This window comes from Sitophilus oryzae, unplaced genomic scaffold (assembly GCF_002938485.1).
Source record: "Sitophilus oryzae breed Bouriz unplaced genomic scaffold, Soryzae_2.0 scaffold_396_pilon_pilon, whole genome shotgun sequence".
In the NCBI taxonomy this organism is placed as follows: domain Eukaryota; kingdom Metazoa; phylum Arthropoda; class Insecta; order Coleoptera; family Curculionidae; genus Sitophilus; species Sitophilus oryzae.
Genome location: NW_022146969.1, coordinates 1,153,241 through 1,173,339, shown reverse-complemented (window position 1 = coordinate 1,173,339; position 20,099 = coordinate 1,153,241). Strand labels below are relative to the sequence as shown.

Here is a 20,099-nt window from a genome sequence, read left to right as displayed (position 1 = left end):
AGATATATGAAATTTAATTACTAGGGGTGTTCTAAGGAATGATTTCAAAGGGAAGACTTGTGAACCTGACAATAGACTTTACGTTCTTTTATCGGAGTATTTCATATTAAACTTATGTCACATGATCTTATAAACGGATTGTGGTACTCATATACCTTCATAACTTACTCGCATAAGCTCTTAGGGTTATTTGTTGAATTTCTGTTGATCTAATACGTTTCTGTGAGGGATGTTAGTGCTATGGAGAGTACCTATAATAATAAAGAACTAAAGCGACCACACAAGATCACAAAAGGAAGTGGTTGAAAATTGGCTCACAGAAACGTATTGGTGTATGCCCAACATACAAAATGCTGGGACCAAACTATTCGGTTTCGAATGTGCTTGCTCCGAAGTCCTATCGACAATTTTCTAGTCATTAAAAACCATGTTCATGATTTAAACGATAGAGTCTACAATTTGCTTCATATCATGGATTTGTGTAATATAGTCGAAACATGTACAATTTCTAATGCTGTGCTATATTTACCTATTTTTATATTTTTTTAGTCTAATAAGTATTTCAGTATATTCTTATTTATTAATATCTACACTCAGACGCAAAAAAAGCAACTGAGAAAATTTTGGTGAAATTTAAAGTGTCATATATTTTTTTTTATTTTTAGCTCTATTTTCATTATTTTTTAGCAAGCTGTATATAATTATATCAAATTTAATTCGTAAACTCACTTTTTTATAAACTTTAGTATTTGACATATTATACAGGGTTAATCGAGAGGATTTCACCCTAACTTTGACACACCCTGTGCAATAATTTCGTGTGTTAAGTCCGAACCATGTCTCCTGAGCATTTTGTTTTTTGGATCATGTCAATACATGCCTTGGTTAATTTTTCAGAGCGAAATGAACTTGCCACCAACAATTTGCAATTTTTTGAATTGTAATTTCTTTTTGAAGTTTTTTTTTTCAATATGACAAGGCAGCTTTGGTGATTATTGTGATCTATACACTACCATGAACTGCCCATCATGTTCAACGTTTGGGAAATGCTTGGGGCAGGAGGGTTAGAGGTCGCGAAGCGGTACCAGCTTCATTTAATGAACTTCGCTTGGTTCTTAAAGAATAATAGGAAAGCATAACGCAATATAATAAATATATGCAGCCTCAATGACAGCATGAAAGGACGTATACAGGCAGTTATAGCAGCCATGAGCCAGGGGAGGCAATGCAAAGTATTAACCCGTGGTTACATTGGATGCGTATCCGTGCGTTTTTTTGGTCGTACGTGTTCGGACGTGCACGCAGCAAAAAACAAACAAATGGTATCTACGCAGGCGGTTACATTGCATCGGAGTTTGCGCGTCCGTGCACGTACATCAATTTCCGTTGGTGGGATGAAAACAAACTGATTTTTTTTTAATACGTGCACGTCGAAGCGTTCGAATTTTTATATCTCTGGGCCCAATACATTCCCGAAAAATTTGAATATTTTTGAATACCACGTTTATTTTTATTTTAGATATATTGATGTTGCTGGAAACATTGTAAAATATTCAAAAAATTTGACCGGTTTCTGTTTTAATTCACCAAATATTTTACATATTCATTTTCTTCGCCTTTTCTTGCATATAAATAATTACTAGACTCGAGGAAGTACCTACAAGGAACGATTCAAAATCAGGGTTCTGAGGATGTTCCGGAAATCTCTGTAAGTGAAATTTACAATGCTCTAAAAAAGATGAAGAACAATAAAGCTCTGGGGGATGATGGTGTCGTCACAGAAGCGATAAAAAGGGGAGGAACAGTATTAATGACCAATATTCAACGGCAGAGATTGAACACTCTGTCTGGAAAATCAAAATATCCCTACAAAGTGGAATAACTCAATAATTATCCTCTTACATAAAAAAGGAGACATAACAGACCTGGAAAATTACAGACCAATTACAGCCTTCTCAACCATCTTTATAAACTATATACCCGAATTATAACAAATAGACTAGAGGCAAAATTGGACTTCTACCAACCTAAAGAGCAAGCTGGTTTCCGTTCCGAATTTGGTACCAACGGTCATCTGCAGTGTTTAAAAACCTTAATAGAAAAAACCATCGAATACAATCGTCCCCAAAACCGTTCGATACGGTAGAATTACCGGCCCTCCTAACAGCGCTACAAGAATGTAGAATCGACCATCGATATTGTAACATAATAAAAAACGTGTATGACAATGCTACAACAACTGTAAATTTACATTCCACAACTAACCAGATAAAAATAAAAAGGGGAGTTAGGCAGGGCGATACCATGTCGCCAAAATTGTTTATTACTGTTCTTGAGCATGCATTCAAAATGCTGGCTTGGCAACAAAAAGGAATAGTTATCGATGGAGAGAGACTCAACCACCTACGCTTTGCGGATGATATCGTTATAGTGTCAGATAGTCTGGGAGAGATCAAAGACATGCTTCAAGAACTTAACGATGCATTACACGAGATTGGACCAACAATAAATTTTGACAAGACTAAGATAATGACTAATATGGTGCCCAGCGAACACATACAAATTCACAACAACAGAATAGAATTAGTCCACAAATATGTATACTTGGGCCATGAGATCAAAATAAGCAGAGATAACCAAACCTGTGAACTGGCTAGACGAATTACCTTGGGATGGGCGGCTTACCTGAAAGTAAGTACCTGAAGAACTAATATCGTTAGTTCTGTTATCATTATTAATGTTTATTAAATCTAGAACTGAATGGTTAGTCTTTATCGTTTTTTTTTAATTTAGTATAGAGTATCCGATGCAGGCGTAATATGACGTTACGACAATAATAGTCACCAGAACCATCTCGTCATATTAAAAAATTACATCTGGAAGTAATGATAATTGAAAAAATTGCAATTTGTTGGTTGCAACTTCATTTTGCTCTTAAAATTTAACCAAAGCATGTATTGAGATGATCCAAAAAATAAAATGCTCAGGAGACATGGTTCTGACTGTAAAATTATATTTTAGGAAAATTTACAGACGAAATTATTGCACAGGGTGTTTTAAAGTTAGGATAAAAAAAACAACCCCTCGATTAACCCTGTATAATACGCCAAATTACTAAAATTTATAAAAAACTCAGTTTACGAATTAAAGTTGACATAATTATATACAGTTTTCTAAAAAAATTATGAAAATAGGGCCAAAAATAACAAAAATATAACACTTAAAAATTTGACCAAAAATTTCTCCGTTCCTTGTTTTGCATCTCAGTGTATATGCAAAGTAAGTTTAATCTTTGATCTGCGTACGTACTTATTTATTAATTTTAAATATTTATTTATTTATTTATTTATTAGTATTGATGTAATAAGATTTTATGCCAAAAAGAAAAACAAATATATTTTATAATAAAGTATTGAATATTACAGTGTAAGCAAAGCCAAAAGTTCTCTCACACTTTATTAAATATATTTTCTTGTTATTTCTAGGATCTCATCAGCTTTACGTACTAATATATCTAAGCAACCATTTATAGTTTATACGCTTTTTACGCAGTATTATAGATCTAGTCCTAAGATATAAAAAAACTATCAAATTTTATGAGTACCCAGATTTTAAACGCATTCTATTTTTTGAATTTCTACGAACGGAAATAAAAAGGCTTTCTGTGAAATAATTTTTAACTTGTCAAAGGTGTATATATACATCATTGTTAAAAAAATGTATGTAGATTTGCATTTCTGTGTTTTTGCACATACGAGTGATAGAAAAATATTTTTGTTTTATAAAATAACATTGTTATAAAATTCAGAAGTGTGATAATTATTTGTTGAAATATCTACTCGTACTCGTTTGACAAGTTAAAAATTATATTTAAGAAAATTTAGGAAGTATATACATATAGCCATACTTTGTTGCATGACTTTTATTACATTTTACATTAAATTTACGATAAATAAATTATTAATTATTATTATATTCTATTATAGTAGATTAAAATTAAAATAAAGTATTTATAATCTGCTAAACTTGTAATACGATACTGTAAAAACATATTATTAAATTTAGACAATGAATGCGTAAATCTTTCTATCCATGTACGAAAATTATCAATATTTTTTTTACATTGTCAATTTTGCTGGTATTTTATATTTACATTACATTTTGTATTAATTGAATACAAAAAAAGAATCATCTTAGTTTTACATTGTAACTTTGAATATATCAGAACTTCATATTGTACTATGCAAATATAGTACCTTTGCTGTAACCAGATACAAGAGGATTTACCAGTCTACAGAACAAAAATGTTAACATGGATAGACTTCAGTTGAGTGGTACAAACTAATTTTTTTTTAGAAAAATAAACATAGATAAAATATATTTAATGTTAGGGTATAAAAAATGCTAGAAAACAAAGTGTCATATTATATAAAATATTTTTTATTATTTTCTAAGTACTTAAAAATACCTTTTGTATACAACGAAAAGGAATTTCAACATATTTATGTTATTAAGGCGTACCACTCTACTAAAGACTACATCGAGCAATGCTCAAAACAAAAACATAATCTATTATTACTAACTGGAAATCTTTAAAAGTCATCTCTTATTTATTATATTTATTACTATTACTAACTTTTATGCCAAATTAATCCTACTCAGATTGGTATAAACTATTATAAATAAAACGTACATGAATTTATTAAGATAAAGTTAACACATTCTGAATCGGATTTATTTGGTCTGCTATTCAAGTTCATATAAAACTTTATAAAAGAATTATAAATTAATAAAGTTAATTATAACGCAAAGGTTGGTATTTTATTATTAACCTATTCTAACAATGTTCTTTCATGGTTCTTTCAATCAAGGTTGTAAGAATTTGAATATACCTAATCGCTCTGCGGTGCATATATGATCTCAAATATTGTTTTATTTACCAAAATAACAAATTAAAAATAAAAATAGTCATACTTAACAGTATAAACAAACAAAATTTATAAGGAGACTGTTTTTTCTAATAATAATAAAAAAGCAAACAGCCCTTTTGTAAACCGTCATTATATAAAACAAAGACATAATATGTCTGATATCTAAAACTTAACATAAAAACTTTTTACTTACTGTTTAAGAAGATGTAGATAAATTATTTGTAAAAAATAATCTGCAATTATATTACCTGTGTATTTAAAAATTTCACTTAAACCTGCTTAAACTTTGTTAAATTGTTAAACAAAATGGCTAGTGTTCTCGTTGTTAAAATACACCACAGAAATACATAATACATAATCTGACATAATATTTGACATAAAAAAGTAAGCATTTTTTCTAATTTTTTTATTCCTTCACCAGGATGTTTGATATACATGCTTATGTAACCAGTAAAACATTGAGAATCTAACCTTAAATACCTTTGAATCGCAAACCTCAAACGTCAAAAAGTTTGTTTTTGTTTTGTTTTTATATTATAATTTCTGAAATTTTTTAATAAAAACTTGTAAATAATCGAAAGGATAATGGTAAGACACAATCATAGATTTGTTTTAAACCATTGTTATTGAGTAATATCCTCTGCAGGCTCTCAACGAAGATAAAAAAGAAATGCTTAGAGAAGAACACACTAGAAAAATTAATGAGGAAAAGATTCAATTGATTCGAGCTAAAATCGAGGATAAAAATCGCTATGGGAATCTTTTACGTTATATGAACAAGCAAAGAAGGGAACAGGAAGAAGAACAACAGATGAACCAAAGAAAAGAACAGGCTGCATTAAAGGAATTTCAACACGAACAGGAAAATAAGCTAGCATTTGAAGTAGACAACATTAAGAGAAATGAGATAAGGCAGTTAAAATTGAGGTAGAATACATTATACAGATAAGATCTAGTAACATTTTTTCTATCTTATAGGCAGCAGCTAAGAGAGAATACACCTGAATTAAGAGAACTCGAAAGAAAATTAAAAGGCGCATATGTGAATAAAGAACTAGCTGCACAGATTGCTCAGAAAGAAATTGAGAAAATAAATGAAAAGGTATGTAAATCTAAATTTAAATAATTCCTCGACTAAAAATGATTTTTACTTTTATAATAGATTGAAGAAAAACGAACACATGAAATTTTACAAATGGCTAAAATTAAGGAAGAAGAACTTAAAAGAATATTAGCTGAAGAAGATATAATTAAGAAAGCCCAGTACAAGCAAGAACTCCAAGAACAAATAATCTTAAGAGAAAAATCTAAGAGATATTTGTACGAAGAATTTCTAAGAGAAAAGAAGAGGATTGATGATATTATACAGAGAATTCACGATGAAGACGAACGTGATATCCAAGAAAAAATGTGCAAGGTGAAGATCTTTTAATAAAATAGTTAAATTTATTAAGTTTATCGTAAATTTTATGTTATTCTTTTTTTATAGATGAAGAGAACTAGAGAAGAAATGTGGGCATTTGAAATGGCGCAACAAAAATGGAAACAAAGAAAAAAAGAAGAAATTGAAGAAGAAAATAGAAAAATTCAAGAATTTTTACAACAGAAAGGTGCTGATGTAATGGCTAGGTATTTAAGTTAATATTATATCAAGGTCAATTCACTACTAAATTTTTAAATTTATTTTTTAGGATGGAAGAAAAGAAAAAAAGAGAAGAGGCTAAGGCCAAATTACAAGAAGATATAGCAAGGAAAATACACGAACAAAGAGTAAGTTTTTTATACATCTATAAAGTTTAATTTGCTTGAATTTTTTTCGATATATACATATTAAAAGGTTACAGAGTATCCGCTATTTCCGCGAATGTACAAAGAAATGAATATGCTGCAATGCGTGAGGGCAAGCATTGCCCGAAAGCTTCCAGTAGCATTGGGTTTTTCGTGACTGATTGTCTATAATCTTGAAATGAAATTTTCCCGTCTCTGTCTATGTCCATTTTTTTGGTAATTACTTCAATCATGTCCTAAAATATAATATGACCATTTTGACATGTGTTACTATTATTAGATGGGAGAATTGAATGTTTTACTCTAGCTGATTCTTCAGCATCTTCTTCTCCACTTTGACTTATCATTGAGGTTCTTAATAATTGGAATATAGTGTCTCTTGCCAATATCCCATCACCCATGATATCATATACCTCAAAATAAATGTTATGTTACCTCAAAAAAGGAATGTTAATGCACCCACATTACTTAAAGGTGATATTATAAATTCAAAGCACTATTTTAGTGTTCAAGAATTTTTTTAGTGTTTCGAGAGTTTTCATGATACAGAGCGATTTTAAAAAGGTTGAAATTTCATACATTCCTCATATTTCAGTTTTATGACAACTTATCAGAAAGGACTGCAAAATGTTAAATGTGTTATATGAAAATTATACTTTTTGTTGTTTATGAAAATAGATTCATAGGTACTCTTATACAGGGTTGTTCACCACATACGACACGGAGTATTGTAGCTAAACGATTAGATTTTTACAAATTGTAAGTTTTGGTGTCGTTGAAGGACTATTAGAGCTACAATTTGGAAATAATTTTACAAAATACAGAGTGTCCCGAATAAGTAAAAAATATTATAGTTGTATTTTTTAAAACGGAACACCCTGTATATTATTCTATTTTTAGATCTACGATTGAAATAAAGGTAAATTTGATTAAGGTTTATCACACTCAAACCTTACCGTTTTTGAAATATTTTCAATTTTGTGAAATTGCAGTAAAAAATTTAAGGCTTCATTTTTCCAAGGTTATCGAAATTTTTAATACTAAATATTTACTAAATTTATTTATTGAACAGATATTGTGTTGCAATAATAAAAATTATACTACCTTATACAGAGTGTCCAAAAATTTATAATAAATAATTACTAGCTTTAAACGGCAATAACTTGTTTAATTTAAATAGAACACCCTGTATATTTTACCTGAATCAGACGCACAATTTAATTGTCTATGAAATCGTATTATACTTTTTTTATTTATCTCTTGAAGTTTTCGTAGAAAATGCATTTTCTTATAATTTAGGCCTCATTTATCACTATACCCATGGAATATTGGCATTTTAGATTTTTTTAAAGCAACATATGTAAATGTACAGGTGGTAAAAATTATAATATTGTAAGCCTATTTGTTTAAAAAAAACTATTTAAATCTTTGTAAAAGAGTATACCTACCAATTATTAATACCACTATTATTTCCGCCCAAAAATTAGTTAATTAAATACTTAATTGTTTTAATTAATAAATTATTTATAAAATAAAATAAACAAATATGCATTTGATTCAGAAATCAATACAATAATAAGTTATGAAAATGCACGTCTCTGTTGTTATAAATAAGCATTCATCAAGAAATAAAATAAAATGTATAAGGTGTTACTTTTTACCACACTGTATAATACACACACAAAATTCAATTTTTTAGTATTTGGAGCAATTATTATTAATCAACGTAAACAGTCAATTAATGTAGTTTGAATAATGGAGTCATATTAATTGGTCCTCTTTAACAAAAAATATTTAAACAGTTTTTTTTATCTTTCAATGAAATAAGCGAAATATATCGACAATATTAGTATCTGTACTCTTTCAAAATTTCTTACATCTTTAAAAATAATCTAAAATGTCAATATTCCATGGGTATAGTGATAAATGAAATTTAAATTATAAGAAAATGCATTTTCTACGAAAACTTGAAGAGATAGGTAAAAAATTGTATAATTCAATTTGATAGACAATGAAATTGTGTCTCTGATTCTCGTAAAATATACAGGGTGTTCCATTTAAATTAAACAAGTTATTGCCGTTTAAAGCTAGTAATTATTTAATATAATTTTTTAGACACTCTGTATAAGATAGTATTTTGTTTATTATTGCAACATAATATCTAATGAATAAATAAACTTCAGTAAATATTTAGTATTAAAAACTTCGATACCCTTGGAGAAATAAAGACTTAAAATTTTTACTGCAATTTCATAAAATAGAAAATATTTCAAAAACGGTAAGGTTTGAGTGTGTAAGGTCAAATTTACCTTTATTTCAATCGCAGAGAATCTAAAAATAGAATAATATACAGGGTATTCCATTTAAAAAAATACAACTATAATATTTTTTACTTATTTGGGACACTCTGTATCTTGTAAAAATATTTTTAAATTGTAGCTCTAAGAGTCCTTCAGCGAACCCTAAGTTTACAATTTCAATTTTCAGTTGGCTAAAAGCTAACCCAAAACATAAAATTTAGCTTAAAAACAAACTAAACTAAACAAAATTTGTTATACATATTCATGGCTAAGTATTATTAAAACACACATAATAATAAAATTATACTTACATTTACATTCATTAAAATCTCATTCGAAAAGCATAAAATATGATACCAGAAACGTAAAAAAACAAGTGCGTTAACCTAACCTAACTTCTTATACCGTATCTCTGACCATATGATGAAAAAAAGACGTCAGCGATGGCTATGAAAAGAAAATCGCTGTCATTTTATATGGGGAATGTCATCGATATTCATTTCCAAGCCAACTAGACGCCGTTTTTTTTTCGATCCTATGGTATATTTGTTATATTATTAATTAATATTAGCTTGCGCGGATCTTTCATTTGAATCTTTGTTGCAATGTTGCAGAAAAAACGTTTTAATCGCCATTCAAAAACAATGTTTCTGTAGCAAGGTTTCATCAATCACGACACAACGTTTAGAAATCAACATTACAAAGCAAACTGTTTGGGGATTGACTGCAATGTTGCAAATGTAATGTGAGGTTTTTTGCTTGGTGGGCGGTTTTTGCTTTTTTGATAAGTTGTTAGACAACTGAGATACGGTGTTGTGAAATTACTACTAATAACAAAACAGAAATTATATTAAACACTTTTTAGTAATCTTTGGTAATCATTCACCTATTATCCCATTTTAATAGGTAATTTCTCTTAATACTCACTGAAAAACAAAATTGAATCTGCTCATCGAGAGTTCCTCTCAAAAATAGTGAGAGAGCTGTAGCCCATGTCTCCATGGATATACAGGCACTTGGACCTTTATCTATTGCAAGAAATACCCTGTCCATCAGGCTGTCATCTGTCATATCCAAGGCACAGTGCAAAACGTCTCTAAACTGTATTTTTGTAACACCTTCCTGAAAATTAAAAGTAACAAAGCAGGCATCAACGTTTAGTGCTTTCCAGTCTACTTGTTTAGGATTGGAAGCCTGTCCTTCTTTCTGAAGTTTGTAATACATGATTAACAGGCATTCTAACTCCAAGTAGTTGAAGTGAAGTCTTTTTTCTAGCCTGTGGATTAAATATTGGTTTCTTTTTCGAAATCTGGTCTCTTCCATTGAATCCATGGACATGTCCAATTGACCTGCCATAGCTGAAAACATTCAAAATCGTTTATAAAGTTGATTAGAGAAATTTTATAATATACATCTCGCAACATTTTCTCTTCTTTGTCGGTTAACTTTTTTCTGTAGGAACCTTTGTTTAGATACCATTAGAACTTTAAAGGTTTTCAAAAAATCCGGCATGATTGGGATTCAGACTATGCGGACATATGGTAAAAGAAATAAATAGATTATAAATTTATTTTTTAGAATTTCTATATGAAATGTGAAGCGACAGTGACATTTTATATCACTTTATTTTTTTTTGAGGTTATTAAAAAAACATACAATGGGCAAAATATCCAAGATGAGAATAAATTACTTGGAAGTAGGAGAAATAAACAGGGAGTTTCATAAAACGTGTGCCATCTCGCGTGGGAAGATTCCTTGCGTAAAAATAAGATTTATTTTAGTATTGAAAACACTTCTGGCCGCGTTTATATGGGACCCATCTTTGAAAAAACGACATGCTAGATGCGACATGAGTTCAATAACTTGCCTAATCAACTTGTCAACACGTCTGCCATAGCTGAATAGAGCAAGGACGTCCGAGGGCCGAAATGAGGTCTTATTAGTGTGTGTGTGGGCCAACTATTTTATGGATATGGATGTTTAGTCTGGGAAAGCCGATATTATTATAAAAAAGAATATGCGTCAAGGCATGGGTTGTTAGGTATAGTTGGGCTATTTTAATCTAACTCTTTCCGTATGAGAAGCAGGGGGCAAATTATACGTGAAAGAGCGGAATAACATAAATAATAAATTTTGACTAATGCAATATTTTTTCTTGGCGCGTAGGATAATGCGCACAATCGATGCATTAAAATGAATAATTAATTAAATCATTAAGTTCCAAAACATAATAACTCGGGTCTCATCGGATCTGCTGATACATTTTCATAAAATCCTTGTATATATTATAAACAAGGATAAAATTTAGGCTATTAGGACCTATATTTTTTTTATATGATTGTTATTTTTTTAATTAACAACTTAGGACAAAGAAAAAGCTTGCATGGTTTCCACCGCCAACAGGTGTAAAAACAAATGAATCCAAGGCGGTGCCAAATATTTTTTATTGGGATAAGATTTTATCGTTTGAATATTGTTGTAAATAATTATCATTTAATTAGTGCTAACTTATCCAAGTTCACAACACGGCGAAATTTCAACAAAATCAGCCAACGGATCTTGGAGATATTAATAAAAAAGGTCTATTTTTACCTTAAAAACACTCAAAAAATCACCTCCTGAAGTTTGGTCAGATACTTCATTAACACGCTGTATTTAAAAATGGCTAGCTAGTGATTTAGTAAGCTATGTTTATTTTAATAAGAAAAAAATACATTTCATAAAAAATAAACAAACCCATAATACAAATACTATACACCAATAAATTAATTTTAAATGTATCTAAATAGGCACTTTAATAATTGAAAAATGAACAGGAGCACTTCTTAAAATCACTTCATAGAGTATACAAAATATGCTAAAAATAATAATTCCAATAAAAAAAACACAAATGGCACATTAAAATCTGCATTATCTGAAATCAAACTATAGCTAAACGGCTAATAAAATAATAGAGACAAGACGCCAAAATCTATATACAGGGTGTCCCAGAAATAAGTGCAAGTATTTTAACTGGTAGTATAGTTCAACCCCAGAAAGACGCCTATGAGGCTTTTTTCGCGAAAAAAACCATTTTTGAAAATTCGACATTTTTTGAAAAAATTTTTGGAACTTTTTTTAGTTTTTTGTTAAAAAACATAATTTCTTGATAATATAGCAATATAGGTATTAGATTAAATTTACAAGAAAAAAAATCCAGAAAAGATCCAGTGGTTCTCAAAATTTCAGTCAAAACATCATATTTTTGGAAATTTTCAAAGTAAATTAACTCCGTTATTTTTCACTTATTTGAAAAACGATAAGAGAAAAACGATTCTTTTATCGAGATCTACCACCCCTTAAAATACTTGCACTTATTTCTGGGACACTCTGTATAACGCGATGAGCAGTTTTTAATAATTATTTTAACACACATTAGAACACTTTAGTTTTTTTAAACAGATACGTCTACAAAAACCGTTGACAAAAAAAAATCTTATTTTTACATGAGGAATCTTTCTACAAGAGATGACACATGTTTTTAAAACACCCTATATTAATATCTTTTTAAAAGTCAATAAAAACAAGTGTTCTTAGCTCATTAACAACATTTAGGTCAGATTTGACGAATCAGGAATTATGTAGCATGCTGATATGAGCATTATGAATATTAACGTTGGTTTAATCCCAACAGGCTAAGCAAAAGGAGCGGGAAGACATCCTTCAAGAATTGGTCATTGAAGAACAGAATGAAGCCCAGGAGTTACGTTGGCAAGCGGAGATTGAGAAACGCGTGAGGCAACGTCTTGAATTGAGGCAAACGCTGGATCAACAAGTAAAAGAAAAGGAGGAAAAACTTCGGGAGGAATCAGCTCGAGATGCCAAATTCAAAGAAGAGGTAAGAAATATCCCTTTGTATTCTAGAAATAATCGAGATCGACAACAGTGTTATAGTCTGTGAAACGAATCTTTTCTAGTGTTAATTTTATTAGGTTAGCAACTTGCGGCCATGCTGACGCAATGCCGTCTCTAATAGAACAGCCACGGAGCGAGAATTATGATGTCACGCTAGTTAGATACTACGGATTAATAAATATGTTGTAGAATACACGGAAAACATAATTATTCCTCGTTTGTATTTTAAAAATGATACGGGTTTACATGAAATATATACATAATATACAGTTAATAAATACAATATATATAAAGTCCAATTCGCGAACTTAGGAACTTTCGTCATCATTTTCGGCGCCATATTGGTTTTTACGTATTTCTTGAGTTGATCCACAGATGTCAACATTTGAGGTGCTATCGCTATTTGTAGGGAGCTATTGTATTCATGTTAGCGTTACGCCGTTAACGTTAAATTTGGCGAAAAGAATATTATTAATTTTATGAAAAGAACTAGGTAATTACCAAGAACTATATATTTTTGTTTGCAAAAAATATATTTGTGGCTAGAAAACAATATTTTATAATATACGGACCAAAAAATATAAAAGCGTTAGTTTTAAAAAGAACTGAACCCTAACTCTCATCTTTGAGACAAATTTATTCTGAAAAAGGTTTCTAGAACCACACAGCTTGTCAAAGAAAAGTATTAATAAGTTAATAGTTAATAATAATAGAAATGATTAAAAATCATGTTTATCATTGTTCTTTACAATCATTCTATTAAAAATTTATTCTATGTCTAAAAATTAGATTCTACTAAAATTTGAAACACTACATATTAAAATTATGTTTACTGTATTTAGATTAAGTGTAGTGAAGATAAAAGCTAAGATCAAAAAATAGATGTGTTGGCAATATAACATAATGTCAGCCAGATATTCGGGATGTGCAAAAAAACTCTTGGCAATGGGAGAAGACAGAATATAGAATATTTGTGAAATTACTCCCAAATGTACAATAAAACCTGATAAGTACAAAAAAAATACATAACATAATATATACAGTACAAAAATATACCACTAGACATTATAGTAAATATATATTATATTAATATATATCTTAAGATAGAGGGTGTGTCAACGATAAAGTCCATTATCTCATTTGTTTCGGGACTTACAAAAAAAAATTAAATTGAATAATTTTAGAGAATGATCATAGTCTAAGATCGGCTGCAGGATTATTACGTTCATCATGTAGTTAATCAAATCCTAATTTTTACATATATTTATGAATAGGTGAATACACTTTTAACAGAGTGCCAATGAAAAAGTGGCCGCAAATAGGGGTTACCACGGTTCAAAGTCATTCCTACTACTTTATACGAATCCGGCAACAGTGAGTCGCGCATCTGTTGCTCCTATACTAAAAAATTTAGGAATTTTGTATGAGTGCAAACTGAAAGTATATATTAGGATGTATTTGTCGAAAATAGTTTAACTTCTACGGGGTGGCTCAAAAAGTGAGTGAATCGGGATTTCTCGTTTTTTTGTTGGAAGCCGATGATAAAACTTATTTCCTGACAAAAGTTTCATTGATAGTGGGACTTGCGGGAGCCTGCCGGCGCGGCGTATCGAGTTGACAAATCTGCAGCTGCAAAATTTTAAAGATGAAGGACATGCAGATTTTTTTATAACGAAAGGAAATGTTGAAGGAATAAATATGGTGGAAATGGTTCGAAGATATATAGCTATGCGGCCAAGCAACACAGAGCATACTCGATTTTTTGTGGGGTACAGAAATTGAAAATCTATTAAGCAACCCGTTGGCATTAATACTTTAGGGAAAATGCCTTATAAAATAGCATTGCTCCTAAGTCTTCCAAATCCACAACAATACACTGGACATTGTTTCCGTAGATCGTCTGCGTCGTTGCTTATTGCAGATTCAGGAATTCATTAACTGTTAAAAGACATGGTGGTTGGCGCTCTAACACAGTGGCAGAGAGCTATGTAGAAAATTCCAAAGAAAATAAGAAAAAAGTGTCATGTAATATTTTGGGTAACATTTCTGGCAATGATGGGTCTTCAACAAGTTCAAGCACTCAGGAAATAAATTTACTTTCTAAAAATTCAACTCACCTGTCATCGTCTGGAATTAATTTAACCAATTGTACTGATATTATAATTAATTATGATTATTGTTAGTTCCCAAGCTTCTTTCAAGCCTTCCCAAACACCCACGATTTTTTTTTCTGGTTATAATTAATGTTTACAATATATAAACGTATTTAGGTACCTTGCTTCTAGTTCATAAAAAAAATTACGTATCCCAATTATTTTTGATTTTTTTGTAACTAGAATTAAGATTTACAAAGCTTCATTCAGAACCTCGCAATTAGTGGAATAAATTAGTGGTTTCAATTACATTTTACACTTTTTAGTTAGGTCACGATTATTAACAATGTCTAAAAAACACAATTAAAATTAATAGAATATCCTAGCAACAGCTTGCGGTAGACAGTTGCATCCATAGAGAAAGTCTAATATTTAGCTTATAAAAGAGAAAACTTTTGATTTCTAACCACATTTTCTCTAGACGGATGATAAGCAAAGGCCAAAATGACATTCCTCGCAAATTTTAAAGTATAATTGTGCAAAAGGGAAAAGTTTGTTAACTTTTTCCAGTAACTAAAAATTCCTACCATTAATTTTGGCGTTCTGAATGCTTACATTCAAATTTAAGAAACAAACTTCTACGCTAATTAATTCCATTAATTGCCAGTTTCTGAACGAAGCTTAAAACTGTAAAAAGTATAGAAAATCGCTTATATTTACATTTTGTATTAATAAATTTAAGATTCTGGCAAAATTAGCGGAAGACCATAAATTAGAGCAGATGTCGGAACAAAAAAGAAGAATGAAAATGTTACAGTTGAGAAGAGACGTGGAAGATACGATGAACGAGAGAAGACAGAGAAGAGCCGAAGAACTAGAATTGATTAATAAAATCAGGGAACAAGAGCAAAAAGAATTAGAAGACAGGTTTGTATTTAATTTGTCGTATTTTGTTAACATGATGGGATATATATGAAAACGATATTTTCTTTATTTACAGGAGAAAGATAATTGAAGAAGAAAGATTAGCTATGCTAAAAGAACACGTGAATAACGTGATAGGTTATTTGCCCAAAGGCCTTTTAAGACCAGATGATTTGCCACTGTTAGGAAGTGATTTGACTGAAGCCAAAAGTGTAAATTAAGTATGTAATTTCAGATGTTTCATGAAATCATTCTAATTTTTCTGTGATACAAAATAATTCACTGATAAAGATATATTTTACGCGTGGCTATATTTTTATATGTGACTAATAATTAGTATTAATTATTTTAAATATATTTATATAAATTTCAAGGCTTGTTTACAATCTAGGACTTTATTTGGTAGTTCTCCTGAAAATTTTGCTATGTAGGTATTAAGAAGAATACAATGAACATAATAAAACGTAATAACCAATTAAGGAGAAGACAAAAATTTGTGTTTTATAACCAATTGTGAATTGCCCAGCGCATTCGCCATATTTTCGTGTCTTATCTTGGAGTAATATTTATTTTAATGTGTATAAATACATATTTTTTCATTCAAATATCCATATATTATTAATCCAAAGAACCCGACAATGAAAGAAGTACCAGGTAAGCTGATTGCATAGTACTATAATTTATAAATAATTTTAGTTGACCAAAAATCTGTATTCAAAAAGGTTTAATGAATGGTAATACATACCTACCTATATTAGTTAATACACTCAGATGTATTTTTCTTATTTTTAGCCCAATTTTCCATTTTTGATTCTTAACCTCAGTTTTTTGTAAACTTTAGTATTGGGCTTTAAAATACAGGGTTTATCAGATGGTTGTTTTTTAAAACCAGCTGTGCTATAATTTCGTGAAGAAATTTTTCTAAAACATTATTTTCTGACAGAACCATGTCTTCTGAGCATTTTGTATTTTAGATCATAAGTAAATTTGCCACCAACAAATTTGCAATTTTTTCAATTAGTATTTCTTTTTGAAGTTATTTTTCAATATGACAAGGCGGCTACATCATGTTCGAGGTTTGAGAAATGCTTGGCAGGAGGGATAGAGGTCGTAAAGCTGTACCATCTTCATTAAATGAACTTCGCTTGGTCCTTAATGAAGAATGGGAAACAACGCAATATGATATATCAGCCTCAATGATCGTATCATAGTTTAAGGAAAAGAGTAGTTGCACTCTCGCAAATATTTTCTGCCAGTTTTTGCAAGCTGTCGAATATCGGCAGCTTGCAAAGCGTTTCAGTTGAATTCCGTCCGTCGAGCTGCGAAGTTCGAGCGTTGCGTCCCAGCACAGAGATGGATTGACAAAAAATGAGTACCTTACTGTGTGCTGCTATTAATTGTAGTAATAATTCAAAAAATTGTTCTTTGAGTTTTTTTTTGATTTCCATCGGATGTAAATCGGCAAGCTGATAGTAATTATCAATAAACATTTAATTAATATTTTAGAAGCTGAGATATTATGTAATTAATTAAATGTTATTATTTTTTTTTAGCATGTGGGCAAATCTTCGAAATAGTTTTTTAGATATACAGGATGTCTCAAATATGCGCATGAAAATATTCTTTGGCCAGGGGATTTGCCATAAAATTTTCATTCCAATAATAATTTACGAGATAATTTATATAGATTGGTTTTTGAAACAATTTTAGAGTAAATATTTTGTACATCTAAAGTCTCCGCAAATTATTCATATTTTTTAAATGAAAGAATTTTATAATAGCATAATCTATTATAAATTTAGTGGACTGTATTTTTTTATGTTTTTTTTTTATTTTATTTATTTTTTATTATAAGTGGTCGTAATATAACAATATTCAAAATACTATAGACAAAATATTGAGTTTATATTTGAGGGAAGAAAAGTGCCACACCTAGCTTTAAACCACCGTAAATATACAGGGTGGTCCATTATTGCGAGGAAGTCCAATATCGTCGTTCTTGTCGAAGAAAGTTTTATTCATATGTTTATGAAAAAAGTTTTATTCATATGTTTCAAGGTTTATAAAGGGTCGTATCCTAAAATATTTTGTTATATACAGGGTGTCACAAAAAAGTTATGGTAGAGTTAATTTTATTTTTTTTTAATTATTTTACATCATTCTATATACATTATTCTATATAGAGATTAATGTAATATTACACTTTAAATACAAAAAATGTTCACTTTTTAATTCTACATCTGAAAGAAAAATAATATACTAGGTGTTGCATTTAAAAAAAATGAGATACAACATTTTAAATATTACGATTTTGGTGACGCCATAAAAAATACCCTGTATACGATAAAGTAAATTTTTCTACACGAATTTATTCTGGTGTCCTTGTTTTAAGAAAACATAGCTAAGTATTAATAAAGTTATATTCACTCTAGTTTTTTGCCACTTTTCATATATAACGTTTTTAACCAAAGTTATAGTAAATAAGAAATAGAATGGCAACACCGCAGTGTGCTTTAAATAGAATCCAGTTATCTACAGAAAATTAAACTTGTTTTAAATCAAAAAAAAAATTATGTTGTAAATCTCGATAATTATTTAATTAATTAATTAATTTACGCCTTACATGTTTCATCAAAATTAACATTTTTATTTATAGGACTGTTCTTATATCGTAATAACAATATGAAATTTATTAAAGTAGTTTTCATGAAATTAATCAACAAGAAAAGACGTAGTTTTTACAGAAGAACTACACGTAGGTAATCAGGTAAATTTACTACTTCCGAACCCTGGCCAAAGAGTAGATTAGACAAGAGACGACAGTGAACAAAGAAGTCGAATTTCGCGAGAGAGACGCAGATATATTAAAATTTAAAGGTCCCATCAAGTCCCATTTTGTCTGTTGCCAAGTATATTTCTTTGAAAAATAAACAAGATTTTCTGTAAATAAATTAATAATATGAGAAGGATATAAGTTACGGAAATGTAAATTTTTAGTTTAGGTTGGTTTAGGTTCTTTTTTCGCAATGTACTGATAATATCAAAGAAACAGAATGACTTAATTGATCGATTTCAAAGATAAACAGATAAAATCTCAAAATCTGACAACGGCGTATTTTATCTAATCTAACCTATGATTTTAGGACGCTAATCAGCTGTGCTGATCAGGCTTAAACATAAATAAATCTGATTAGTTATTTTCTTGCATTTTTGCCTTTTTAAAGTGTGTTTTCAGAGTTTTTCGATATATTATCGTTTTGAGAGTTTTTAAGGTTTAATTTTAGTATCGTTTTTGTTGCGTACTAATTTGTAAATATTGTTAAATATGAATACTGAACAGGACACGAGTAGAGCAGGAAAAGACGAGATGGTGGCAATGTGTGTGCTTATAAAGACTGCAAAAATCTTAGACTAAAACTTCTAGACGGAGCAAGTCATTCATAAATCTACTACAACCATGTTCCACTTGGCCTGCTTAGAATGGAATCACGGAGGTTAAAATATCAATGAAATGCCTTGAGTGGGGATAAGAACTTGGGACAGCAAATTTGGCGCGGCGATACTGGATGGACTAATCCAATGGCGTACTAGTTTTCGCAATTTCCGAAACATGAATTTAATTAAATTAATATAAAATTAAAATCGATCTTTAAAAAATTGTGTTAGCTAATATAAATCTCAAAATCTTATTTTTATTTTGATTTACATTTATACAAGACGCCTTATATTTAATAGCATAGCATTTTAAAATGTCTTTATTTTATTAATTACCGATATAACATAACATTTTCTTTTTCAAATTACTACCATATTAGTTATAATTTTCAAGCTATGTATAAAACTCCGATTTATATATCAATTTAATTTTTATGTAAATTTACTAACAGGTGCATTTTTTATTTAATGCTTTATAAAATATTTTTTCATTATTTTATAATCCTAAAACTTTGAAACCAAATTAAAAATAAATTTAAATATCTTTTATGCATGATTTAAATCATGTTCAGTGAATCTTGATTAGCACATACCTTGTGTTTTTCAGAAGTGGTTCACTCCTATAACTTTTTGATTTTTTCCAAATAAAAAAATGAAATTTTGTATGTTACTAAATGACATAAATCGGGATTGATTGTTTTCAATTACTTGTTTCACCGGAAATGATTTAAACT

General features: G+C 29.6%; 2 protein-coding genes and 1 long non-coding RNA gene across 3 annotated transcripts in view; 1 reads left to right on the top strand and 2 right to left on the bottom strand.

Annotated features, from left to right (window-relative positions):
* Positions 1–5,263, bottom strand: part of LOC115885544 — a 33,379-nt gene extending 28,116 nt beyond the window's left edge. Inside the window, exon 1 of the long non-coding RNA XR_004050752.1 lies at positions 5,180–5,263. This is a non-coding gene — a long non-coding RNA (uncharacterized LOC115885544). The remainder of the gene's footprint in view (positions 1–5,179) is intronic.
* A 137-nt stretch (positions 5,264–5,400) lies between these two features.
* Positions 5,401–16,303, top strand: LOC115885539 (meiosis-specific nuclear structural protein 1). Its single transcript, XM_030904495.1, has 9 exons — positions 5,401–5,519; positions 5,578–5,858; positions 5,910–6,033; positions 6,094–6,348; positions 6,421–6,560; positions 6,623–6,701; positions 12,693–12,896; positions 15,749–15,933; positions 16,007–16,303. Exons 1-9 carry the CDS (start codon positions 5,517–5,519, stop codon positions 16,149–16,151), a joined length of 1,416 nt encoding a protein of 471 aa, XP_030760355.1. The 5' UTR covers positions 5,401–5,516; the 3' UTR covers positions 16,152–16,303.
* On the bottom strand, positions 6,727–10,626 carry LOC115885540 (EF-hand calcium-binding domain-containing protein 1-like). The gene is made up of 5 exons (XM_030904496.1): positions 10,432–10,626; positions 10,196–10,377; positions 9,947–10,141; positions 7,022–7,132; positions 6,727–6,955 (listed from the first exon to the last, which is right to left on the bottom strand). Exons 1-5 carry the CDS (start codon positions 10,529–10,531, stop codon positions 6,770–6,772), a joined length of 774 nt encoding a protein of 257 aa, XP_030760356.1. The 5' UTR covers positions 10,532–10,626; the 3' UTR covers positions 6,727–6,769.
* Positions 16,304–20,099: the final 3,796 nt, after the last annotated feature.